The 26,878-nt window shown below is 46.1% G+C and overlaps 6 protein-coding genes across 6 annotated transcripts; all 6 read right to left on the bottom strand.

Annotated features, from left to right (window-relative positions):
• Nucleotides 1-106: 106 nt before the first annotated feature.
• FSUBG_1471 (beta-glucosidase) lies at nt 107-2,827 on the bottom strand (the record flags this gene model as incomplete). The annotated part of the gene is made up of 5 exons (XM_036679141.1): nt 107-808; nt 857-1,527; nt 1,581-2,547; nt 2,595-2,642; nt 2,693-2,827. The coding sequence occupies 5 exons, from the start codon at nt 2,825-2,827 to the stop codon at nt 107-109; spliced, it is 2,523 nt and encodes an 840-aa protein (XP_036542945.1).
• An 817-nt stretch (nt 2,828-3,644) lies between these two features.
• FSUBG_1470 (amino-acid permease inda1) lies at nt 3,645-5,621 on the bottom strand (the record flags this gene model as incomplete). Its single annotated transcript, XM_036679140.1, has 5 exons — nt 3,645-4,579; nt 4,637-4,865; nt 4,919-5,072; nt 5,121-5,282; nt 5,386-5,621. 5 exons carry the CDS (start codon nt 5,619-5,621, stop codon nt 3,645-3,647), a joined length of 1,716 nt encoding a protein of 571 aa, XP_036542944.1.
• Nucleotides 5,622-13,770: 8,149 nt separating this feature from the next.
• On the bottom strand, nt 13,771-14,844 carry FSUBG_1469 (toxD; the record flags this gene model as incomplete). The annotated part of the gene is made up of 1 exon (XM_036679138.1): nt 13,771-14,844. The coding sequence occupies one exon, from the start codon at nt 14,842-14,844 to the stop codon at nt 13,771-13,773; it is 1,074 nt and encodes a 357-aa protein (XP_036542943.1).
• Nucleotides 14,845-15,377: 533 nt separating this feature from the next.
• Nucleotides 15,378-17,879, bottom strand: FSUBG_1468 (dimethylglycine dehydrogenase mitochondrial precursor; the record flags this gene model as incomplete). The annotated part of the gene is made up of 1 exon (XM_036679137.1): nt 15,378-17,879. One exon carries the CDS (start codon nt 17,877-17,879, stop codon nt 15,378-15,380), a length of 2,502 nt encoding a protein of 833 aa, XP_036542942.1.
• An 893-nt stretch (nt 17,880-18,772) lies between these two features.
• On the bottom strand, nt 18,773-22,623 carry FSUBG_1467 (C6 transcription factor; the record flags this gene model as incomplete). The annotated part of the gene is made up of 7 exons (XM_036679136.1): nt 18,773-19,284; nt 20,131-20,644; nt 20,697-21,601; nt 21,652-22,130; nt 22,202-22,257; nt 22,318-22,429; nt 22,496-22,623. 7 exons carry the CDS (start codon nt 22,621-22,623, stop codon nt 18,773-18,775), a joined length of 2,706 nt encoding a protein of 901 aa, XP_036542941.1.
• A 1,335-nt stretch (nt 22,624-23,958) lies between these two features.
• On the bottom strand, nt 23,959-25,718 carry FSUBG_1466 (fructosyl amino acid oxidase; the record flags this gene model as incomplete). The annotated part of the gene is made up of 4 exons (XM_036679135.1): nt 23,959-24,223; nt 24,279-24,522; nt 24,581-25,395; nt 25,576-25,718. 4 exons carry the CDS (start codon nt 25,716-25,718, stop codon nt 23,959-23,961), a joined length of 1,467 nt encoding a protein of 488 aa, XP_036542940.1.
• Between the last annotated feature and the right edge of the window lie 1,160 nt (nt 25,719-26,878).

Genomic DNA, 26,878 nt, shown 5'->3' with positions numbered 1-26,878 from the left:
AGTCTTATCGAGTAACGTCACTCAAAAAGGACAACATATGGACTAAGCGATCAACGAAAGTCTATTACCCATGACAGGCTTTCACATGACTTTGTACCCAGAATATCTAAAGGCCCTTCCAGAAGAAAGTCTTGGATAAGGTAAATTCTGCGCGCACAATCTCATCCTTCGGATTTGAGCTGGAAGCAAGTATCACGGTGTACTTTCCAGCTTCAGCCTTCCACTTCGATGCCTCCTGGCACCAGAATGACAATGAATACTTATCTAGAGTAAGTTCAGCGGTCTTGGTCTCATCGGCATCCACAGTGACCTTGGAGAATGCCTTCAGCTCTCTGATCGGCCGTTGAAGAGAGCTGCCTGCGTGGTGAATGTATAGCTGAACAACTTCGGCGCCCGCAAAAGCGCCCTTGTTGGTGATATCGACGGTGACGCGCATCTGGTGATCAGCTGCTGGTGTAAACTCCTTCGGGACAGTGAGATTTGAGTACTCGAATTTCGAGTATGACAGACCATGACCGAAGTAGAAGAGTGGCTCTCGATCAACCATCTCGTAGTATCGATGACCAATAAAGACACCTTCGCCATACACAATGTCATAGTCTGCCTTGGAAAAGGTGAGATACGCTGGAGTATGCTTGATGGATTTGGGGAATGTTAGTGAGAGCCTTCCAGAGGGGTTGACCTTGCCGAAAAGAACATCAGCCATGCCATGGCCTGTCTCTTGGCCGCCAAACCAGGCGTGAAGGAGAGTCGCTGCTTGAGACTCCCAAGGCATCTCGATGGGCAACCCTGATTGCGTAATGATAATCTGGGACGCGTCAGTCTAGGCATTTCGGCTAAACAAAGGTCAGCTTACAGCATCGGGGTTGGCCTCCAAAACAGCGGATATCAATTCGTCCACGCGACCGGGAAGTCTCAGGTGCTTCCTATCACTGCCTTCATACTCAAAATCTGACGATAAGCCAGTGATAACGATGGGGACATCAACCTTCTTGGCGAGCTCCACGGCATCCTTGATACCCTGGTCTTCGTCGTAGAGCTCAAAAATTCCAACGCGACCAGCGAGTGTTTGTGCAGTGCCAACGCCGCCAGAAAGGCTCTCGTTGACTTGGAGCACCTCGAGGTCAAGTACCTGACCCTTCTCAAATTCGCCCTCGTAGAACCTCTCCATGGACAGGCGGTTAAAGCAAGGTGTTGAGTCGGTTTTTGGAGGCTGGCTTGTCCACAAGTCGATAGCCTCCTTGCCGTCAATGATGAGCTTTCCCTTTCCAGAAGTGCTGAAGCCGAACTTGAGTTTCCCCGACTCAGGGATAGTGTACTTGGCTTTCGCTCTGGCGTAAAACTTGGTTGGGAGTGTTGCGTGGTAGCTCTCTGGAACATCGACAAGCTGCTTCTCGGCTGTAGTTGAGACAAGGACCTTGGCATTGGGGTTCTCTTGCGGGTCATCTCCAAATATCTCGACAGACCAACCCTCAGAATCAGAATCTGGGGGAGTATGACCCTTGATGAGGGGACTAAATCGGAAGGCTATTTGTAGTGTTAGCACTTAGGTGGCGACAGTGGCACAATGCGGGACATACAATTGCACCCTGGAGTATATGCGATATTTTCCTCTCCCACAACTTCCTTGATCGCCTCATATGGGGTAATGCCATAGTAAGGCTCAACCTCGGCACTTCCACCACCGCAAAGAGCAGGGTTCTTGACGTGATCTCCAATTAGTCCGAACTTCAGGGTCTCCGTGTCCTTGATCGGTAGTCTTTGCTTGTCGTTCTTCAGTAGCACTACCGACTCAGCCACAAGCTGTCGAATTAGGGCTCGTTGTTCTGGCGTATCCGACTGAGGAGCCTTTCCTGATTTCTCGCCTGCCTTGCACTTATTTACAAGGTTCAGGACGTTCTCGACGGCTGTATCGACTGTTTCTTTGGACACCTTTCGAGAGTTGACAGCGATGCTGAGGCGCTTCCCTCTCCAATCTGTCGGTCCAGGCATTTCGAGATCCAAGCCGGCATTGATGGCTTCGGACGTGCTGTATGTGCCGAACCAGTCACTCATAACCAGTCCCTTGAACCCCCATTCTTCACGCAGGATCTCCTTCATCAGAAGAGGATCCTCACTTACATGAATTCCGTTGATTTTGTTATAGGACGTCATGATCGTCCAGGGGTCTGATCCTCGAAGAGCGAGCTGAAAGGGTAGCATATGAACTTCTCGGAGGGTGCGCTCGGTCATAACCACGTTGTCCTCAATACTGTTGTCAGACTGATCATGAGCTGCATAATGCTTGACGCTTGTCGCGACGCCCTGCTCTTGAACGCCATTGATGTAATGCGCGCCCAAAGTTCCGCTGAGAAAAGGGTCCTCACCAAAAGCTTCAAAACCACGTCCGATCAAGGGTGAGCGCTGTAGGCAAAGTGTCGGTGCCAGCAGGACATGAACGCCACGGACCTTGGCTTCTTCACCAAGAAGGCTTCCGATCTTATGGATGAGCTCAGTGTTGAAGGTAGCGCCCATTCCTGTAGCCGACGGTAGCATTGGACTCGGCATCTAACGATCTGTTAGTCGATGCTACCCAGATATTGAGGGGCACTCACACGAGCGAACGACCGCCGTCCTCGAATCCCATGAGGGCCATCTGAAGTCTAGCCCGTCAGCTTCATATTAATTTTCATGCTTAACATGTCAGACTTACAATAAGAGCAGGAATTCCATGTTTCTCAAGACCGGTCATCCGAAACGATCCCTGGCCCGCCAGAAGTTCCACCTTCTCATCCAGCGTCAAATTGCTCAACAGAGCTTCAACGTCGACAAAATTTGATTCGGCCATTTTGTACGAGGTTTCAAAAATGTATGATATTGATAGAAGAGATTCTTAATGGAATTGGGACAAATGCTGAGTTTTGTTGAATTGCACTACTCAGCAGGATTTAGCCGTCGGCTGTTCGGGCCGCTAAAATTACAGGTCCCCTCACGTTGGATTGAGGTATTTGGTCTTTGGTAGCATCTTGGCACCACGATCGTCGGGGTGACTGTCAACCTTTATTTTGTTTGGTGGAGACTCCGCTCTGAGTTAATAACCATGACAAAGTCTTTGTAATTGACACTAGTTGCATTGCAAAGCTGGGGTAACTGCAGGCTGACAGCTCGGCAGCTGGGTCCATGCTTGGGAAGGGCGCGCTCAAATACCAGGTTCAAGAATCATACACAATTCTAGGAATTCTACACATACTGTAATCAGGTAGAAAGGACTCGGCAATATCGGCGCCAACAAGCTGAGCAGATGGAGAAACCTGCTTCTGGAGAGTCTTCATGAAGCTTGAAAGCGATAACGATGGCTAGTGTTTATTGCTTGGTAACTCTCGGGAGCAGAAATCAACCAAGATACCACCAGGGTCCCTTCGTTGATGACTTGATAGAACTACAGAATCTCTGCCTCTCCCATCTTGGGCCTGGGATTCATTTTGATACGAAGCTTGCACACATTGGAGCTGAGAGTGGAGTGTTGGCAGTCAGTAGACATTCTCACGTAATTTCAGCGTCTCATCCGGGGTTTCTGGAAAAGGATTTAGGTGTTCAATACAATAGATTCAGGTGATCATAGCGAAAATGGCAGTTATGGCATATGTTGACATCGCTATGTACACTTAAAATAGAACATGCCACACACGTTTCCAAGCAGGGCCGTTGGCAAGCTGCTCGCGATAAGCGTTGATGGCATCCCAATCATGCTCACGGCGACCGGTATCCAGATCAATCTCGCTAACCTTTCTCCATCCCTCTCGCTTCCAGATATATCCAATAACATAGAAGAGAATGACAACGGGCAGAGCTAGGTATGACTCGAAGAAGCCTTCGGCAGTACCGAGTGATCCATCAAGATTGGTGATCGCAGTGTAGAACTGCGCAATAAGAACGATGACGATGAGGAAGAGTCCCAGCCAAGAGCCCCAGACTCCGAAGACGTGCTGGAAAGGGATCTCATCCAAAGTGTGACCGTGGTACTTCCAAGCCTGTCGGAATCGGATATGGCACAGGCAGATAGAGCCCCAAGTGAATAAAGCAGCCAGTCCGGACAAAGCCTGAAGCCAGACGAAGACGGTGTTTCCATCACCACTGACACTGATATATCCAAGGGCACCGATAGCGATAATGGACACAACAGCAGGAAGAGGACGACCAGACTTATCAATGAAGGAGAAGAATTTGGGAGCATAGCCCTGTTGCGAGAGTGCGACAAGAGTTCGGCTACCGCCGTAGACGCAGGAGACGCCGATAGACAAGACGGAAACAAGGATGATAACGTTCATGAAAGAATCGTATCCCTTGAGATGGGCGTTGGCGGCAGCAATGACGAAGGGAGAGGCACTAGGGTCGTCGTTGCCGGCGTTCAGAAGTCTGGGATCCTTAGAGCTGACAAGGAAACCGACAAGGAGAAGGCCAACCACGTAGAAGAGAGTGATTCGCCAGAAGACCTGCTTGATGGCGCCAGGGAGGGACTTGGCGGGGTTCTTGGCTTCGGCAGCCGCGAGACCAACAAGTTCAGTTCCGCTGAAGGAGAAGGCTGCAGTGACAAACACACCTAATATCTATTAGTTTCTGAAAAAGGAGTCTCGGAAAGGGGGGATTTGTGTCTTACCGCAGAAGCCTCGGAAACCGTGCTGGAAAGCACCTGGGTCGTGCCAAAGCTTGGCGCCCTGGTAGGTGCTGTACTCTCCATCGGAAGGACCTCCACCGCAAACGAGGACGACAGCGACGATCATGAAGATGACGGTGGCAGAGAGCTTGAGCAGTGCTGCCCAGAACTCTTCCTCGGCGTAACCGAGAGTGCCGAAGATATTGACGAGGATAATGACCGCAAGGAAGACCTGTTGTATGTCAGCCGACAGGCTCACGATCGCTTCATGGGCGCTGAACTTACGCTGACCCAAATAGCTACGCTAGTATCTGGAGCCCAGTATTGGATGACTGTGCCGCAAACTGTCAATTCAAGAGGAAGAACGAAAGCCCATTGCATGACATAGTTCCAACCCATGGCGAAACCCCAAGATGGATCAACAAATCGGTTGGCATAGCTGGCGATTTGTTAGCTGACGTCTTGATTGCGGATTGACCGAACTCACGTATAGAAACCACCAGAGACGGGATACATGACAGCAAGCTCACCGAGAGCATAGACAACGTTGAAGATCATGACACCCATGATCAAGAAACCAATGGTCAATGAACCAGGGCCACCAGTCTGCAGAGCAGAACCGCTACCGACGAAGAAACCAGCACCAATACTGCAAATGGGTTAGTACATCGAACCAATATTAGCGCGTCATCCCTTAGCAGGGCGGCAATAAGCCGGCGTTGCACGATGACGACAGAACGACAATGACTGACCTGCCACCAATAGCGATCATGTTAAGATGACGGGGCTTCATGTCACGCTGCAACTCAGCAGTTCCCTTTGCGTAATCATCATGGGGAGCGAACGAGCCGGGAGTAAGCCCATTGCGCAGCGCCCACGACTGCTTGGGCCCATCCTCAATGGGTTCAGTGGTGCCCTGCTTCTCATCATATCGCGGTGATGTATCCTGAGCCTCGAGGGCTTCCTGTTTAGGATGTATTTCCGACATGGTGAGATGCTCAGATAAACTTCAATGTCTTGAGAGTCAGAAGATCGGAGGGAATTAAAGACAGCGCGGGCTAATGGCAGATATATACAATATGTACGACTGCTACTCGGGCGAAAAGTGGCAACACGGGCGGATCATCACTCACCACTCACACGGACCTAAATGAAAAGCGGAAGGTGGCTACTTGGAAGGATGCAGAGAGAGAGAGAGAATGATAGGTAGGTACCTGGGGGTACGTAACATGGAGCAAGCATTGATTTGGTTGTTGGTTTCACTGCTCGAATTGCTGTGGTGATCCGTTTCTGGAGACTGGGGGCTGCTCCTCTATCTCACGGATAAAGCGGCACTTTTCTCAGCTGGGGCAAAAGAAGTGGACACTCGAATGAACCAAAGCTTAAGCCACACAAAAAAAGGAGCAAGGGGGAGCAAGGGAAGAGAGGGAAACTAGCCTATCAACCGTTTGGTCGCGTGCTGACGTAGGGAAAAAGAGTGCTACTGATCGGAAGTTTTTAGAGCTGAAGTTAGGCTGTAGCTTAATCCTGTGCATCCTCGGATCCGAAGGTATTGTCGTCGATTTGTCTACAACTACAGGTCCGACGAGGGCATGTTTTATCTGGTGTTACATGTGATGTTCTGCAGTCTCGATAAGGTGCGCGCAAAGGGCTCCTCTCAAGTCTGGGGAAAGTGGCATCTTTTGAGGAATCTATTTGTCATAGATTCAAGTTTCTACCCCGGAATATCTCTGCTGGATCTGCGTGCGTGTGAAATTGAATGGCGTAGCACCTGTATCATTGGGGCGCGCCCGGGTCCGAGCTAGCCGGAAGGGCCTCTTATCAAGCTGCCGATCCCGAGGCTAACGTACGATGAGCAGTGACTGTAGCTGGTCTAATTGGGCAGAGACAGTTGGCCTCTATCTAACTGGAGTCTGGAGAAGGGATATAAACGGGTCTTGGTTCGGTAGGACCGACTTTGAGTTGTGTCATGGGAGGAGGAATGGGGTGCAGGCATTGATAGAGTTTGGGTACAGATCCTCGTTCGTTGGTTCAAATCTTGGGTGAGAAATACATACGCACGGACGAATGAATGAATGGTCTGTAGCAAAGGGACATGCCAGGAGTTGAGTGTACATATGGGAAATCTTCAATTGTAATGAGTAGAACTGAAGTTGAAGCTGTTGGAGATATTCCCAATTAAAACCGTGCTTGATCTCTTGGCAGGGCGGGAAAACGCTTGACAGCTTGGCACCCGTGATACCCATCTTGGCATCTGAAGACGTATGTACGTGCAAGCATTATTAATCTGGGGAGATTCTACGACGCGTAAGGTATCTACGATCAAAGAGGAAGCTGTTACATAAAAACAACATCCTTAAACTGTGGCATTTGATCTGACCTCCCGTTACAAGGGTTCCAGAAGTTAATTCCCATTAAACTCGTCGCAAGCATCTCCACGCGACTGTCTCGTGTCGCAGGCTACCCTAAGTAAGGGATTTGCAGCGCTAATCTTATTATACTCACGCCTCCCACACACTTCCCTCCTACATACCACTTTCTTGGCACCTTTTACTAAGGAAGCTATTAGTAACACTAAAATACAGAACTAAACTAACTATCTAGATACCCTTATAATGCCCCTGCCTGTAGTAGGCGTATTAGCAGGTAGCCTTTTTAACCTTAAATAGCAGATACCTTATAATCTGTAATCTATTGCTTAAAATGCCTAGCTTATATGATAGGAGTATTTTCTTTTAAATATAATAATTCTTTAATATAATAACTATAATATAGCTCTTGCTACCCTATACAGTAAGTAATAAAATAAAGTTATTATACCTTAAGTTACTGTAAGTAAACCTAATAGGCTTACTATAAGAGCCCTAAGCCTACCTAGTAGTAATATCTTTAAATATATAGATACTATAGGAAGGAATAATAATATTAGTATAACTACTAATAATAAAATCTACCTTATAGGCTATAACTATACTATAAATATTTATACTAAAATAGAAACTAAACTAGATATTTTTATAGCCTTTTATAAGGCTATTAATAGTATTAGGAATACCTATAAAAGTATAGGAAACTATACTAAATAGTATATTAATACTTTAATATAAGGCCTAATTACTTACTAAATAAAGTTATAGAATAAGGCAGCTATAGTGCTAAAGCTAGTAAAGAGGGATACTACTAACTACGTAGGAATCCTTAAATAATAGATAAATAGGATAACTAATAACCCCTAGAAATAAGGCGTAACTATAATTAAGCCTTTAATACGTAAGAACGATATAAGTACTAATTACTATATTTTTATCTAGCTAAAAGGCTAGTTCCCTATATAGAGCTAAGAACTATATACTATTTAGAATAAGCTTATAAAAGTATATAGAATTATAATTACTAATATTCTATATATAAAATAAGTTAGAAGTAAATAGGTAGTTAGACTTACTAGTACTACTATAAAGAATACTTTTTTAAATATAGTAGGTAATATTATATCCTAGATAGGCGTAGATACTATAAAGGAATTAAGTAAATAGTATACCTATATTATTAAAGATATGCCTATAAATATACTTATTAGTAATAAAAGAATTGACCTAATAAAGTATATTAAGATAGAAATTAAAGCCTAGATAGGCCTTAAGCCTATAAAAGCGTAGATTATAAGAAAATCTAATAAGACTACTGGAAAAGCAGGTATTATTACCTTCTTTACCTAGAAATAATAAACCTGCTTTATGCTCTTTAGTACTAGCTAACTTTTAAAAGCCTTAACTAGAAATACCTAACCCTAATAGTATAATAACTACTAGGAGTATTACTCCTTATTTAACTGTATTAGGACTTCTAGGTATAAGAATTATAAATAAATAGGATATAATAATAAAGTATATTAATACTTTAATACTATTTAATATACTAATTACTAGGGACTATATAGGGTAGACTTTAAAGACTGTCTAGTAAAGCCCTGTAGAACCCCTTAGGGTATAACTAGAAGACTTAGTAAGAAAGAACTGTATAAACTGTAATAGGAAGGGTATAGGCTCTTTAAAATGGCTAACCTAGAGGTTATACTGTTAATACTAGCTACTGCTATCTAATATAAAGGATTATCCCTGATTACTAACCTATAGATATGTAAATAAGCAGGTCCTCTAATAATACTAACCCCTTATATATAATAAGTATATTAAGAGGGATATACTAATAGAAAGATAGATAACTTATTATAGTTTTTTAAGTAAATATTAGTAGAAGTAGGCTGGCTCTTTAAAATAGCTAACCTAGAGGTTATACCGTTAATACTAGCTACTGCTATCTAATATAAAGGATTATCCCTGATTACTAACCTATAGATATGTAAATAAGCAGGTCCTCTAATAATACTAACCCCTGTTTACTACTAAAAGGACCTAATAAAAAGACCTAGGGTTATAATATATACCCTTAATACTAGCTAGCTAATAGGGAAATAACTTAACTATAAGCTTAGTAAAGATATAGTTATAGTATAAATAGGGAATATATTCTTTACTAACTTTTACTATAAACCCTAAATAAATAAAGCACTAAATATACTAATAGTAAGACCTATTAATAATAAGGCTATTATCCTAGGTAACTTTAATGCTATATATTACTTATAGCAGGCTATAGAGATAAGGGATAGAGGAAATAATATTACTAAATAGGTAGAAAATAAAAGGCTTATGCTCCTTAACCCCTTAAATAAACCTACTAACCTATATAGTAATACTATAGACCTAGTATAGTTAAATATTCTAGAAGCCTTAGTAACTATTAAAGGCTACCTGGCTACTAGCTCTAACTACTATACTATTACTATTACACTACTAGTAGCGTAACCTAAGCCCCCTTAACTAATAAGATTTACTATTTTTAATAAGAAGAATATATAGTACGTAGTAGGTATAGTATAAGATAATGTTTAGCTACTTTTAGATAAAGGGGATATATAGGAAGAACTTAATACTATAGTAGCTATACTATAAAACCTAATCTTAAAGGCAGTTAATAATATAGGCTAAATGCTCTGGAAAAACGTACTATATATAAAGTAGTAGATAATATAATAAGCAGTATAAGCTATACTAAGAACTTTAGTAAAAGTAATTACTAAGCTTTAGTAAAGAAGTCTAGCTAGTATAAGTAGCCTTTTAAAGGAAAGTATAGAAAGCTAAAAGGAGTAGTAAAACTACTATTATTAATAATATCTAGGAATTAAAGGATATTTAGCCTATTATATACTAGACCTAACTAAAGAACTAAGTATAAGCGCTACTTATTAAATATAAAGGGAAAGTATATGTTAGCCTGCTAAAAAAGATAAAAGTATTATACTTTATAATCCTAGACTAATTTATAGTAAAGGATAATATACTTAACTTGTAAGTACTTATTAACTCTGCTTTAATTATTAAGCTTTCTATAGAACTTATATTAAAAAAAATAATATAGGCAGTTACCTTAATAGGTAATATATTCCTAGGCTTTAATAATATTACTATTAATATCCTTAAGGCTATCTGGCTATATATTAAGGAGTATATACTATAGCTATATTAAAGATACCTTATACTTAGATACTACTTACTAGCTTTTAAGCTAGTAAAAGTGGTAATAATACCTAAGGTTAGAAAGAGAGACTTTTCTAATATATGCTTTTAGTAACTAATTACCTTTTTCTCTTGCCTCTTTAAAGGCCTAGAAAGGCTAATAGTAAAATAGATAGCCTATACTGCGGTTAACTAAGGTATATTATACCTTAACTAATTTAGTGCCCTATTAAAATACTTGGCTATAGACCTTACTGCTATCCTTATATATATTATAGAAAATACCTTAAACTAAGGACTAGTAGTTACTGTAATTACTACTAATATTAAAGGAGCCTTTAATGTAACCCTATAGAACTAAATAGTGCTTGCTTTTAGGTAATAAGGCTAGCTAGAACTAATAATTTAATAGATATATTCCTTTATAATAAATAGATTAGCAAGGATTAGGCTATAGGACTTTACTATAAACTACTGCCCCCTTAACTGTAGCCTTCCTTAAGGCTTGCTTGTATTACCTATCCTATATATACTATATATTATATAGATTTACAGTATAGGGAATATAGGCTTTATATACTTAGCAGTAAAGATAAAGATTACTCTAGTAATTAAACTAGGATATACTAATAATATTACTATAATATAAATTAGCAAGACCTTTATTAAGACTGCCTAACTAGCTACTAATAACCTAGCTAAAATTATCTAAGAGGGAAAGAAATAAAGTATTTTATTTAGACTTAAAAAGATAAAAGTAATGCACTTTACCTATAAGCACTATAAGGAAAGCCTAACTATTATATATAAAGGCTAAGTAATAAAAGTAAAGAGGGAAATAAGATAGCTTAGTATATAGTTTAATAGGAAGCTTACTTTTTATAACTATATAATAAAGTGGTTAGCTAAAGCCTACATAGTCTCTAGTCTGCTTTAAGGCTTTTCTAATACTGCCTATAGGCCCTGACCAGATGCTGTTTAACGTGCTATACTTGCCTATACGGTCCTTATAGTAATATACATATCTAAAGCGTAATATACAGGAAAGAGCACTTTAAGGATAGTTAATTATAGGTATATATTAGTAGTGGCTAATAGAGATAATAGCAGGGTATAGGTTAATACTAAAGCAAATTACCTAATATAGCTTATAAAAGGTGCCCTTAAGGACTTAATATAAGCTATACTTTTAGTTTAGAAAATAATACTTACCTTAGTACTATATAAAGAAAGTAGTATTTTACTAGCTAAATAGATACTAAAGGCAGAATAAAAATGCTTTTATATATAACTATAAGTACTAGATAAAAGGTACTTGCTAGTTATTACTTTAAATAGCCTAAAAGATATAAGGGGGAATAAAATATATAGTCTAATATAGCTTAAGTATACCTAGAAACTCCTTCTTATTATACTATAGCCTAAACTTATAGCACTAAGGTATATATACCTCCTACTACTAAAAAGAAGCTACCTAAAGAAATATATAGCCCTTAGCTTTAATGCCTAGCTATAGTTTACTAATACCCTAGACCTAATTATATACTTTAATAGGTTATAGCTAATATTTAGGGCTATAGGCTATAAATATATAATTTACTAATTAGGGCTAATAGTTAGTAAAGGTAATAGGTAACTTAGAAAGGCAGAGGTCTTTAATATAAAGGCAATAGGCGCCCTGTAAGGCCTTAAAGCAGCTATATAGTTAGCCTAGCTAGAAGACTATATAACTATATACCTAGATAATATATTAGTAGCTAAAGGGTTATAGTAAAATGCCTTAAACTCCTTATAGGATATATTTTTTAAATTTTAATAAATATCTTAGGCCTATAGTCTTATTAGGGTTAAATAGTACCCTGGGTATATAGATATTAAAGGTAATAAATAAGTAAATGCCCTAGCTAAAGCTGGCTATAAACTTTTAAAATTACCTAGGGCCTAACTAATACTAGCCTATATCTGTAAATAGGCTAAAGCCAGAATAAAGAAAGATTTTAAGAACTAGTAGACTACTAATATCCCTAATAGCTATAAGAACCTTGGCCTTAAGGCTATACTAAAATGTTTAAGAGAAAAGCTTAGCCTTTATAGATACTTACTATGCTATTTACTAGTAGCCAGAACAGGCTATAGAGACTTTACTAACTACTATAAGAGATTTTAGCATAATAATGCCCTACTTAAATGCTCCTACAGGTAGCAGAAATTACCTAACTATCTTTTCTATTATTAAAAAATTGCCCCTAATAAAAGGCCATGGCTTATACCTACGCCTTAAAGGGAAATTAACTAAATAATAGGCAGAAAATACTAAGACTTTATTAAGTTTATAGAGGTAATAAGCTTTTTTATAGAGATCTGCTTATAATACTAAATAGGGCCTAAAACTTACGCTAGAAGTAAGTTAACTGCCTAACCAGGTAATAAAAATACTTTCTTTTTTTTCTTTTATATTAATATTTTTCTTAATTAAGGAAGGCATGCCTAGTTAATTAGTAATAGGTAAGCTAATATACCTAAGGAAATAACTACTAGTAGTTATAAAGAATAGGTTTAGACGATTTAACTGCTAAATAATTAGATTAAATAGGCGGTAATAGCTATACTTATATGCCTTTGCTAACAGAGACTAAGCCCTAGAAATAAGGCCTTTTTAGAATTAGAAGGGCAAAGGAGTTACTAAGATTCTATTATAATTTAGATACGTAGCCTTATAAAGCCTTATTTTTAGTAGGCTATTACCTGGCCTATATGTAAAATAGCCTATTTTAGCTAGCTTAGTATATCTCTTTACTCTTTGTAAAGATTGGCTAGGGGAAGCCTAGTGGGACGTTAAATAATACAATAATAACAATAATAACAACAATCTTATTACACTTAGCGCCCTGCTGCAGTGAACAAACTCCACTGTCCTTGTTTTCCTGATCTTCGTCCCCAAAACGATCAGCGCAACTCATCGCACATCGAATCTAAACGACGATAAGGATTTTTTAAACAAGCTCTATCAAACGGCAGAATAACGCAACGGGCAAGCCTTGTTTATGTTTAGCTTGCATTAGTTGCAGCCCATTCCGTGCCACCGCGTGCACACATTGGAAATGGTGGAACAGGTTTCCAGGGGATGACATCAGTGATTGAACCGTGGAGCCATGATAGTACGCTAACAGCTGGCGCCTTATCGCCACCCTGATAAGTTGCTATCTGCTATAGCGCGAACAGCAGGTAGGCGAGTGTTCCGCACCCGCGGAATCGGCATTCAGTGGAGAAGGAAACATATCGATATCTTGGCCTCGGGGAGCAAGAAAACGTCAGACCGTGATATCGGGTATTAAAACGAATCTATTAAAGACCCTCCTAAGATTAGGCTGTATTCGCCTAAATATTCTTATCGCTTAGGGTCAAGGTCCTAAGTTTTCTTGCCTTCCCTAGCTTGGCTAGCCGAAACAACATCGATTGAACGATATTGGAATCTCCATGATAATCGGACAGTCATCAATAGCTTAATAACAATGTTCATGTGGACGTACTGTCATTCCGTTCTCATTCGTGTCACTTCTACCCATCCCTTCCAAGTTCCGTGTTAACCCTCAGAACGGCCTTCTCGGCCGACAGCTTCCCTTCTCTGCTCAACCGAAAGGCCTCAGTAACGTCTTCCAGAGTTCCAACTTCTACCTCAGGGTTTGCCTCAAGATCGCCCCTCTCCAGCATCCCCGTTACTAGTCGTAGGTATTTCTCCCAAGCACTTTTCTCGTCTGGCGTCTCAGGACCTGTATTATCAAACACGGTGTATTCCTCGCCCAATGCCCTGCTAAAGACAGTAAAAGCGAGCATAGACTCGGCTTTGACATATGGATTGACAGTGTGAAGAGACTCTTTGTTGAGCGGCGATAGAGCAATCAGATGAGATCCTGCGCTACAAGCCAGGCAGCAGGCTACTTTCTCTGGGGAGCCTCCATCTGCAATGTTATCGAGGGCATATCTCAATCTCCCTCCAGTAGCCTCTTTGACACGTTCAACCCAATCTTCATCGTGGTAGTCAACCGTCACCTCGGCACCCAACCGTTTGAGGAGGTCATGGTTCTTGGACGAAGCCACTGCAATGACACGAAGACCGCTAAGCTTGCCAAGTTGGACAGCGTACAGGCCAACGCTCGTGGAAGCACCGTACACCAGAAAATCCACTCGGTCTTCTTCAGACTGGTAGGGCTCAGGTAGCGACAAGTGCTGATACATAGCTTGCGTGGCTGTCGCAAAAGCAAGTGAGATAGTCGATGCCTGCTGCAAGCTGATGTTGTCGGGCACGGCAAATACGAGTGATGCTTCGATGTTCATGTACTCCGCAAAAGATCCGATACCTTCGAAGGTTGCGCCATGGACCCAGCCGCCAACTCTCTGGCCTTTCTTCCAGTCTGAACCGTTGGGGTCCTCGACGGTGCCAGCGAAGTCACAGCCTGCAATGAGACCCGGCTGTGCTGGTCCATCCAACACATCGCCTTCAACGAGTTTCCAATCACCAGGGTTTAGAGCCGCGTAGTGGATCTTGACAAGAATTTCTCCTTCTTGTGGGCTTGGACGAGGAATCAACTGGACAGTCCCGCTTCCTTTGCCATCCGTCGTGAAAGCCTGCATTTTAGTCATCTCGTCTCCTATCGAAGGACTGTCTCTTGAATCCTAGATGCCGTTGAGCCGGTGAGCTAATGATTCGTCGTGGTATGACTTATAAGACCATTGTTATCCAAGTCTGAATCAAGACGAATTGATAAGCAAACTGAGAAGCAACGTTATGAATCGAACTATCCCTCTTTTCTTTCTGCTAGCCCTTGCATCGCGACCTATCATGTCTGCTGGGATGTTCCAGAAACGGCAGCCGGGATCACTATCCTTGTCAGCCAAGACAGCTCACGGAAAGACTCAATGCCGACTTACAAATAGCACAAAGTGGTAGCACAGTCACCAGACACAACGTGATACAGTTGTAAAACATGGCTCATTAACATCTAGTAGAAATAATCGCTCATTATGCAAGAGTGAGCTGCGTATTAAGACTTTTCCCATAACATGACTTCTCCGCCATCTAGGAATTCCAGCATCACAAAACCCTCTTCCAATCGCGGAAACAAAGTGAAACACCCATTGACAAAGGAAATCGTAAAGTTCATAATCTACAGACGAGCAGAGAAGCTGGCCTCTGAGGTCTGGCCATATGCGCTCTTCTCGGGCTGGTAAAAGGGTAGAGATGTAACGGTGGCCTTGATGCGCTTGCCGAAGTACTCAATCTCTACTTTGTCGCCCTCGAGGACTTCCTTGGGTAGGTATGCGTAGGCGATGGGCTTGCGAACGCTGTATCCGAACGCTGTGCTTGTCACGTAGCCCACGGCACGGCCCTTGACGAACACTGGCTCCTTGCCGAGGATGACGGAGCGGCCATCGTCAATGGTGAGACCGCGGATGCGGCGAGAAACCTTCTCGCTCGAACGGCCCTTGAGAGCGTTGTAGCCGACATAGCCATCCTTGCCTGGCTGGAGAGCAAACTCAAGTCCAGCCTCGTAAGGGTCGTACTCAGTGGTCATGTCAGTGCCCCAAGATCGGAAGCCCTTCTCAATACGGAGAGCATTGAAGGTGCTTCGGCCAGCAGCAATGACTCCGTAAGGCTGGCCACCTTGCCAAAGAGCATCCCAGAGCCGCAGACCATTGTCGGCAGTCGTGTAGATCTCCCAGCCTTCCTCGCCAATGTAGGAGAAGTTGGTAGCAATGACGGGAATGCCCGAGATCTCAGCCTTCTTGACGCTCAAGTAAGGAAGGGCTCGGTCGGAGAAGTCGTCCTTGCTGACGAGCTTGATGAGATCCTTTGAACGGGGACCCCAGACTCCAACGGCAGCGAGGCCACCGGTGATGTCGCGGACCTGGACTGCTCGGTGAGGGCTTGCCTTGGTCTGGACCTTGGCTTCGCGGGTAAAGTAGTGAAGATCGACAGGACCGTTGACACCGAGATGGAAGAGATCCTCTCCGAGTCTAGCGACAAAGATATCACTCTTGATACCACCATGGCTATCCAGGAGTAAGGTGAATGTCACCTTGCCGACCTTTCCAGCAACGTTACCGGTCGTCAAGCGCTGCAGCAGCTCAGCAGCACCGGGGCCAGTGATCTCCAGCCGTCTAATAGGAGTCTGATCATACAAAGCCACGGCAGTTCTCGTCTTCCAGGCCTCAGCTGCCGAAACAGCAGAGTAGTATCGAGAAGACCAAGCATCTCGCTCCACAGGCTTCCAAGCCTCAGGCAAGTCCTTGAGCAGCTTCTCGTTCGCTTCGAAGTGGTGAGGGCGCTCCCAACCACCAGCCTCGAGAAAGTAGGCGCCGAGCTCCTGCTGGCGTTGGTGGAAGGGGCTGACTCGGAGGTTACGGGGTGACTCCTTGGGCTGGAGAGGATGGAGGATATCGTAGACTTCGACGAACTGTGTAGATGTTGTTTCGGCGACGTAGGCAGGTGAAAGTTGAACTTGCTCAAAGCGGGAGATGTCACACTCAGAGAGGTCGATCTCAGATCGGCCCGTAGTGAGAAGCTCAGCAAGTGCCTTACCGACACCAGCAGATTGTGTGACCCAGACAGCCTCAGCGACGTAGAAGTTGTCAAAGTTGGGAGCCTGACCGACGAGAGGGCCGCCGTCGGGGGTGAAAGACATGATACCGTTGAAACCGTGGTCAATCTCGGTTTCTCGCAGAGCAGGAAGGATTTCCTTCGACAACTCCCAACCAGGTGCGAAGTCCTTGGGCGTGAACTGGAGGCTGGATGGCATGTTTCGGGAATCGACGTTCTTGGGTGTCTCGCCAAGTGAGGCTGCAACAACGGGCATTGGGCGATGGCCGTAGAATCCAATACCGATGTGATCGCCGTGCTCACGGTAGTAAAGATCCTGATCCTGGTGGCGAAGGATAGGAAGTTTAGCACCGTTGGGCTCCTCATTCTTGCCCTTCTGGCAAGGAACTGACTTTGTGTGCACGTATTGGTGAGCCATTGGTGTCAGGGGAACAGGCAAGCCAACCATGGCTCCGATCTCAACACCCCAGAATCCAGCACACGAGATGACGATATCAGCCTCAAAAGTTCCGTTCTTTGTGTGAACAGCTGAGACGTGGCCATCGTGGTGATCGATGGATGTGACCACTGTAGACCCGTGATACTTGACACCAGCTGCTCGTGTTCGCTCAATTAGCTTCGCTTGAGCAGGACGAGCCAGTGCAAGACCATCAGTAGGAATGTGAAGACCACCAAGTACCTTGCTCTTATCCAGCAAAGGGTACAACTCGAGACACTTGTCAGGGCTGATGAGATTCGCCTCTATGCCCCAAGAGTAAGCATATCCCCTTTTTCGCTTGAGCTCCTCCAGTCGTGCAGGAGTAGTAGCGATTTCTAGACCACCGACTTGGTTGAAACAGCCTAGTGATAGTAGCTTCTCAACTGTGTATGTGGCCATCTTGCTGAGAGTCTTTGATGTGTTTGTCTGGAATACAAGGCCAGGGGCGTGAGATGTTGAGCCACCAGGCATGTCCAGAGGTCCCTGGTCCAGGACCGTGATGTCGGTCCAGCCGCGAGAGACCAGCTCATCAGCAACGTTGACGCCGACGATGCCAGCGCCAATGATGAGTACCCGCGGTGAGGGTGCCATTTCTGCTATTATGTGATGTAGGTAAGGGATGAGATGGAAAAGGAGAATGAGATGAGAATGGTTTCCAACACAGAAGCTTCTATTGGCAAAGATCAAAGGTTCTAGTCGAAATATATCTTTCTATCAGCAATCTACAACTCCGCACTCCTCCTTACTGAGATCATCCTCAAAAGTATCTTGTCACTATGTCATGGTTACGATAAGAGCAACTAACATGAGAACCTCCGGTTGCGGGAGCGCTCACGTGATCGGCATGGAGAGGCGGCGCCGTTCAGAGGTGGAGGGCGTGTGTTTATGGTGTTGCGTTTTCCGGGCCTGGCATGCGGGGGAGCAGAGATAACGGGACGAGTCTAGATCTATTTTGGTCGTGGACCGGGCATCAAGTGCCGGTCGACCCCGTGCTGGGGATGATAGGACGCGTGATAACGAGACGAGATAGAGAATAGAACGCGCGATGTCGGATCGTGCAGGCGAGGAACGACCACTATGTATCGAAGCGTCAAAGACCCATGCTCAATGGAAAAGGTTAAACAGGTAGGTAGACGCCGCTCGGTTGCGGTTGCATGAGGTTTCTGCCATGGGGAGGGGGAATGGCAATCAGCTGGACTGCCACGGGACCGGACTTGTCATAGCGAAGAGGAAAGGCTATTTTTACCCTTGCAAGTTAAGAGCAAAGCAAAGTAAAAACACCCCGAGAAAATTGGTCATGGGACCTTTTGCAGGAGAGTCACATTTCACGATGCCTTCATTTCGCGAGGGACGTTAGTGCTTCGCTTGTGCAATCTCGTGGCATTGAGACCCCCTCCCTGCTATATTTCTACACCAATTGAGAGCGACACGAAGCGCATTCGTTATCGTCGAGCTGTCATCGGTAGTCATTCTTACCGCTCATTTCAATGAATGGCATTTTGGTGTTGTTCCCTTCGCGACTCTTCGCCTCTCTCGATAGGCTCTTCGTGCCGTGTTTCCTCAGGATTAACCCAATTGAGGCGACACCAATTGAGTTCACGATGGTCGAGGACGGGGAAATAACCGGTAATAATAATACCAGGCGTTCCAAAAGGTTGTCCGACGAAGCCAATCATCTTGACAGCCAGAAAAGCTTGGCTTATTTGGTTGCCAGGCACGTTGAATCGCATGGCGCCCCATCGGCGTACCAAATTTCCCATTCCAGAGAGGCCGTCGACCCTGGAATTCCGGCCTCCCTCTGCAGCCGATGGAACCGAGTAGGTAGACCACATTTGCCAAGAGGATACGAATATCCAACCGCCATGTCGTGTCGTGTCGTGTCGTGGCATGCTCAAGTGGAGCGGTGAAACGAAACCCGACTCAGGTGAGAGAGGGAGGGAGGGAGGGAGGGTTTCTGATGTGCATTGCGCCATGAAGCTAAACTCAACACCAAAAACTGTGCATCGTCAGATGAAAATCTAGACTGTCCGGATGACCCGCCTCGCCTCTCCCAATATCGCCAGATTAGCCTGTCTGTCAACTCCCCCGCGTCGGGGCCCTGAAATATACCCCGACTTCCCCGGTTTACCCCAGGTTGTGTAGACGCCCGGTTTCCTCTTATGGAGACATGTTGACACATAGAAATCCGGGAGGAGACTCTTTGTTTTGCTTCTCTCTAAGCAAAAAAGTACTAAGGTAGTCAAGCACGGTCCCCACGCCTCGACACTTTCTCATCCACTCGGTCTCTCACCTTGGCTAGGGAGGGACACACTGTGCATGTCTAGCGTCTTCTCCATCTCCGGCAACCTTCTCTCCCCCGCATTTTCAACTTTTTTGCTTCGGTCGGCGTCTTCCCCAGGAAATCTGCCCGGTTTCGGCTACCCCGGCCCCCCATATCGAGACGCTCATCGGAGAGCGAGCAGGGGGCATTCGCAGTCTACACTCACTCACTGACGGGGCTTGGAGATGGATGATGCGCGGCTTCTGTCATTGTGGAGAGAAGACCTGCAACGTCGCCCTGTTTTGTTTGCTCTGTATGTAACTGGGGATTTGGAGAGAAGGATTCGGGAGACAGTGCACTGTTGATCTAGAACAGGGAATGGCAAGTCTCGTTATGCATGGAATGACGGGAGAAGGTAATCCGCCCAGTCTTCTAGACGTCTCAATTAAGCAAGAGAATATTCGACGGCTCGACTATATGTATCTCTCCTATACATCTCCACTACCCTACCCTAACCTTTTTGTCCGTCCATACCCAAGATCCATTTACCATACTCCTAAAAGTGATTAAACATGATATTACTAAAATTTTCACCCTCCCACCATGCAGGCCCTCTGTTCTCGCTCAGGGCAGGTTGGGGGTCATCGCAGCCCATGTCGGCAATGTTGACGAACTGCGACGAGTCCGCGTAGAGCCATGGCGTTGTGCATAACGTCAAGTTATCGTCTACTGGTACCTCATCGTAGACAGTGTCGCGCGCAGAGTCTGGACCCTGCGACGACAGCGGGGCCTTGTAAGATGCCGTTGGCGCTTCTTGGCCGCCGTCTGCAGTGTTGATTGTGATCTCGGGTGCGCTGGCGACGATGATCTCCAGCGTGATGTTCTCATTTGCATCCTCGTTTGTGGTGTTTGGTACAAGGGTTTGGTTGAGAAGTCCAGCCGTCGGGAGCTCGTGAGAGTCTGCAAAGGTGTTGAACTGGAGAATCTTCCACATGAGAGGGACGCTGAGGTAGATCTTTGAGGGCATCCAGTCTTCAACGTCCATGCTGTCTGATGTACCTGCAGCGATGCGCGTCATCTTGTCGAGGTTGCGGTCCTGTCAATTGTAAGTGCAAACTCATGCGATAGCTAGAAAAGTATATACATACCAATGCTCTGCAAGCTGCTGAAGTGGGAATAAAGTTCTTCAAAAATCGCCTGCACTTGGCAAAGTCGGTGTTGGACTTGTGCTTCAATCGCGCCGCAGCAGCGCAGCAGTAGTACAGGTGCACCGTGGCCGCAATGGCAGCGACGTGGCCGAAGAAAGGATCTGCAAGCGGTACTTGCTTATCGACGACCATGTCGATCATGCGAACGATCCATGTGGAATGCAGCAGTGCCAATTCTGACGATCGCCTCCAAAACGTGTTTGGGATGGCGAGGTTGGGGTTGTGTTGCGCTCCCACGATGTACAAGAAAGGATGATTCAATACGGTCGGAATGACGTGGTATGTGAACTGCTCCTTTAACCACGGCGCCCAGTAATCGCGGTGTATCTTCAGGTCCTCGACCTTGCGCTCATAAAATTTGACAGTGTCGTAGCGATGGCACATGGGTATCCTGTTCTCTGTCTCCATAAAGTCGGCGAGGACTTTGGCGTACATCGAGTCATGTCGCCAAGGCTCCTTGATGTTGTTGTGCGCGCAATCGGAGACGTATTTTCGCACTTGACTCCAGACCCATCCAAGATGAACGCTCGTATTCCAGATGCCAGGTTCATTCTGGTGTTGGCAACCGAGATCATCTCTGGGCAGCTTGGGCGCTCGTGGGTCGTGATCTGACATTGAGCCTCGAGTCGTGGAGTAGGCCGGGCGCCAGATCTCTGTCGGGACGCTCAAAAGACCTTCTTGTCGGCCGTAAGATTGCTCAAGCATCTGTAGACTCCAGAATAGCCTCTTCTTGCGGTCCGACATGGGATCTTGCATGCCGTAAACCGAGTCAACGTCCAGCATCGCAGAGCGACACAATTGATGCGCAAGGCCGAGGTGGAATTGGCCAAGGTGCACATTGCCATCTAGAAATGTTAGTTCATGTGTCGCGACAACGGAAATAACTCAAACATACCAATAAATGAGGAGTACGAGAGAAGACAGAGACTCTCGAGCGTCGCAAGATCTACAGTCCCATTGGCGATCCTCAGCATGATGAGACTTTTGGCATTGTTGGCGTACAACTTTGCCTGGTCCCCATTCTCAGAGAATCGCAACGTCAAGGCAAGAATGCTGCAAGCAAGCTCATCATGCATAGACCCAAAGTCCCTGACCTCGTCGCGCTCAAAACACCATATTGGCTGTCGGTGGCAGTACTCAAAATACAACGCGATGCCAACAGCGATATCGGAATGGCTCGGTCGCAGAGACGAGTTCTCGGATTCGGACTTTACTGAGGGATGGCTTGTAGGGTAACTATGTTCGCGCGTGTTGCGCACGCCCGAGTATGACTTTTCGGACGTGTCTGTCGTTTCTTCGAGCGCCGAGTCGAGCTGTTGCTGATGGTGATGGTTTTGCTGGTGGTGTTGGTTCTGTTTTTGTTGTGACGTAGGCCTGCAAACGCCCCAAAAAGTTAGAACCCCTCCCACTATAAGTAAGCGTCAGAGATAACAAAAAGTACTTACAAGCTTCCATTGAGCAGAAAGTCAAGCTTCTCCTCCAGATGGGCCAATCTCTCCTCCTAGTTAAAATCGTCAAGTTATGTTTATTTTGCGTGTGCAAAACCCCATGCACAACGTACCGAAGGACCGCTCTGAGAGGGCCTGATCGCCGGGGGATAGGAGCACGACTGTTTGAGGCGGACGCAGCTGGAGCATGCTGGCTTCTCGCCTGGGCAACGGGTCTTCTTTCGTCTGGGTTTCTCAAATCAGTACAGCTGTGATAGACGCGACATCGCAGTGTGTGTGGTGTTTGCCAACCTGCAAGTCAGACAGGCGTGGTGAGAGCGTCGTCTGCCGCGGGTGCTAGTGGGAGGATTATTATTGTTGTTGTTGCTGCTGCTGGCGTTGATGTTCTCCTCGGTGGGTGACATTGAAGATCTCGACATTTTGAAGTAATGTATTATTATTGTCTGAGACAAGGAAGAGAGAAGAGGGAAGGGGAGGGAGGGAGGGATTGTCCCGACACGAGAAGGATGATGATAATAATAGTGAATTAAAAAAAAAGTTGATGGCGTAGGAGTTGGTGAACCTTGTTTCGCTCGCTGTAAAGGGGCCCGCTTCCACTAAATACCTTACCCTTAGACCTCTGGAAACTTTTGGCGCCTGCTCTGCTGTAGGATACAGTGCAGTTTGGGATGGCTTACAGCTACTGTTGCAAACCCCGCACTGCCTACTGGTTTAAACAGACTGCGTGCGTGCGTCCTTATACTCATGGCCCTTGCGCTGCGCTGCTGATAACGCGGGGTTTGGTTTGGTACGAAGAAGAAAAGCTTTAGCGGATTTTCCAGGGATTGGATGGAATGGCTCAAGGCTAATGCGAAGTGCCTGAAGAGAACAAGGGGGCGTGGATAGCGTGACTCCCGGTCAGAGGTGATGAGGCCCACTGAGAGGGAAATACAGAGCACATCCATCCCAGCAATCCAACCTAATCCATCCGTTGCAGCAACAGTACAGTACAGCACAGCACAGCACAGCACAGCACAGCACAGCACAACAAGATACAGCGTGGGATAACTTGCCATCACGATATCTTTGGTCTGGTGATAGTAAAATCACTACACTGCATCTATCGAGTCATTTCCCAGAGCAGCCAAGGTGAAAACTCTTCACCGTACCGTACCGTACCTAGAATTCCCTATCTCTAGCCATTCGGTCATACCGCTTATTATCTTCTAAACTTTCTATATCCCCTGTCCTGCCCTGCCCTGCGCCTACCTTCTATCAGAGCTTCCAGAAATAACCTATCCCTCTGCCTTGGCCCTTCACCGAGACACACCTCGTCTGGCTCCCGCCTCGTTCCGACCAACGGAGATCTTTCGGGGACAGATAACGCGCTGTGGATCAAGGATCACCCTTGTAGCCCAGGGTGCTAGATAAGAGTGGAGGTGAGGAGATGCCCAAGATACATACGCACATCTGCATCTCTACGTAGCTTACTCCGACAACGCACTTTAAACATTGCTTGGCTTAGGACATTTCTGCTTGGCAGAGACGATCACGGATGACTTTGGTCATGTCATGGTAGTAACAAGAATCTCAATTCGTTTATTATGCTCGTAATTATGCCGTCCAACGCCCAATCATGTCTCCCTTAACTAATCCCTGGCTCGTCTCCCCGCAGTTATTCCCCTCAGAGGATGTTACCCTCCCTTTCTGTTTATTCCCTGATCTTCCATCCGTCCTTCTTTACATGCTTCTATTATGTATTGCTACCTTGGGTTCTACAGTCTAGCAGCGGGATCCAACAAGTCCCTCATCTCCGAGTTGGGGAACTCGCAGTTGAGAGCTGCATCGGGCCGCTCCCTGTCCCAAGCCCACTTCTCCTTGAGCTCAGGCTCAAGCTTGTCCTCGAGCATCTGCACCACGTACTTGCCCAGCACAGGGAAGAACTTGTATCCGTGGAATGAGCCACATGTTGCGACGTACAGACCCTTGGCACCTGCGTGCGGGGAGATGATGAAATCTCCACTAGATGTGAATGCGTCCCTGTAACGTTCGGTGTCAGTCGGTCTTTTCTCGTCGTCATGGGGGGTATACATACCAGCAGATGCGATGCTTCTCGTACTTCCAGTGCGCACCCTTGCTTCCGAAGAATAGACGGTTGGCGTTGTCAATGTCTTCCTTCAGTGAGTTGGGGACCTTCCATTGAGCGTAGTCCTTCTCATCGGGTGGTGCGGAGACGACACGGCCAGGGAGGACTGCCCGGTGGTTGCTGAAGATGTTGCGGCCCCACCACTTGATCTCTCGATCCTTGGTAGGTGGCAGACTGCCAATGAAGGGAGAGTCTGCAGCTAGCGTTAGTTGATGTTCTAGAAGGTGTATGCCACCCGGGTATAAACTCACTGTGTTTGTAGGTATATCCTTGGAAGCCAACGGGCATGTCCTTCATCTTGGCGAATGACTGGTCATCAAGCGTGACCATGCCGGTAGTGATACCAGCAGCTGTGATGCGATCACCGGATCGGAGATCAGGCAGGTTGTGGCGTGCAGCGCTGTATTCCAGAAGCTTGGCTGTGTATGCTCCGGTGGACAGGATAACTGTGTCAGCCGAGATGATCTCGCCTTTGGCCGTTTGGATGCCTGTGGCGCGGTCGTTCTCAATCTGCACCGTAGCCACATCTGCAACGATGTACTTGACACCCAACTTCATAGCCTCGCGTGTCACAGCGCGCAGAGAGTCGCCTGCAGCTCCCCAGCCACTGTTTCTGTTGACAAGGACCTCCTTAGCACCAGTGTAGTCAGCCTCCTCGTAGAGACCGCCATACAACTTCTTAGCCTCCTCGATGGTGTAGACTTGGATGTCCGAAGCACGGCCCAGCTTCTTGTAGTTGTTGATAACATCCTGAGCGTAGTCGCTGCGACAGACCCAGAAAACACCAGCCTTGTGAAAGTGAGGCATCCAGAGAGGATCAGACTCGAAGATGTCTTGCGCCTCAAGAGCGAGACGGCAGTAGAGGAGATCATCGTAGTCTGCGCGAACGACCTTGTTCCAATCCCAAGATGCAGCTACGCGGTTGTCACCGTCGTAAGGATCTCTGTCGACAATTGTGACAGAAGCATTGGGGTACTTTTGGATGAGCTGGTAGGCCGTTGAGACGCCAAAGACACCGGCTCCCACGATTAGGTATGATGAAGAGGCCATTGTAAACGGTGCAATGCTATTGGCAGACAGATATTGTGAGGATTGGTCTGTCAGATAGCCTGTAATAGTAACAGAGACGATGTATAACCACCAAGTGAATTGATCGTGTATTTCACCTCGTCCAGTGGGCCTTTTATCACCCCGCCTTGGAGATTGTGCCGGTCTCGGTGGCCACCGTATTCCGGACGTCTCTCACCAAAAGTCATTTTCCGGGTCCGATCTGGAATTCCGGAGCTGAGAGCCGGAGTCCGGGTATGGGGCAGAGAGAAACCCGATCACGTGAGGCTCGCTATCTTGGAGTTGTTTTTGGCGATTATCGTGAAGCCGTGATAACTTCATGTTGAAGGATGAATATCGTACGATGGATGGCTTTCAGCTCGATGAGATGAACAATACTGAGAACCGTGTTTACGGATGTCTTCATGTCTCTGCATTGACCAACTGGGTGTCTAGCCTCCCTTCTCTTCGCCTCCTCCACCATTTTGGTGGCCTTTGTTCACAAATCACCAGACCAAGACCATCCCATCCCATTCCAACCATCCTCTTATCCCACAATCAGCTGGTCTACAGTCACCTCACCTCACCATGAGGTTATCCACGCCTACATCCAGCCTTCCCATCCCTTCATGTACGAGTTGCAAGCCAAATCCCGTAATAGGAAAAGCCTTATCTCCATATTTTGGGCTCTCCCCCGCACTGGAACTCGGTACCCACGGCTCATGGAGATCATTGATATCATTAGCTGGCTCTTGATTCTCCGCACGCAGAGATAACGCGTAACCCTAGCGTTGCTTCGGGCCTAGCTTCATGCACAATTTGCACTCGGTCAACCTCAATCGGCATCAAACCAAGACAAGGGGTTGGTCACTGCTTCAGATGCAGAGGAAAACAGATCCAAACTAGTTGGGCCTCCAAGACTTATCTCGCTCTCTCCCAATGCCTCACACCATCTTTAGCTCGGATGGTCCGTAGCGAAGTGAGCCTAGTAATCTGTCAAGATACCGCTGCGAGTCTTGCTTATCTTGATGCGGTTTGGTCCACTTCCCCATGCACGATGCACAATGCCCATCCACAGATGGTGGTCTCGACGTTTTTGCTGGCGTGCGTGGCAATGCGATGCGACGGATGGATAGAAGATGCCGGCACTCGTCATCCCTACCCCAGAAGTGATGAAGCCAGATGGAGGCCCAGGCACCAACACATGGCCAATGCTACTCTGCCTCGCGTCGCTAGTCCTTTCTTATCCTATCATTTGACCATCGAGATATCAGGGGATAGGGCCATCGTGATGTGACACAACGCCCGGTCCTCGATACCGTCTTTGTGATATCTACAACCCCGGAGTGGCGCAACCGTGCCATACCAACACATCCCCCACGTGTATCACCAATGCCTTCGAGAAGCTGTCGTGATCATGCAACATGCTCGAAATGTGTGAATCCTGCCGATTTCGGTCTATTTTCAGCATCTGGGTGTTATCTTGAGTCCATCATCGGCGG

The sequence above is a fragment of the Fusarium subglutinans genome (assembly GCF_013396075.1).
Source record: "Fusarium subglutinans strain NRRL 66333 chromosome Unknown NRRL66333_c0000008, whole genome shotgun sequence".
NCBI lineage: Eukaryota > Fungi > Ascomycota > Sordariomycetes > Hypocreales > Nectriaceae > Fusarium > Fusarium subglutinans.
The sequence above is the reverse complement of the archived record's forward strand: the minus strand, read 5'-3'. Positions and strand labels throughout refer to the sequence as shown.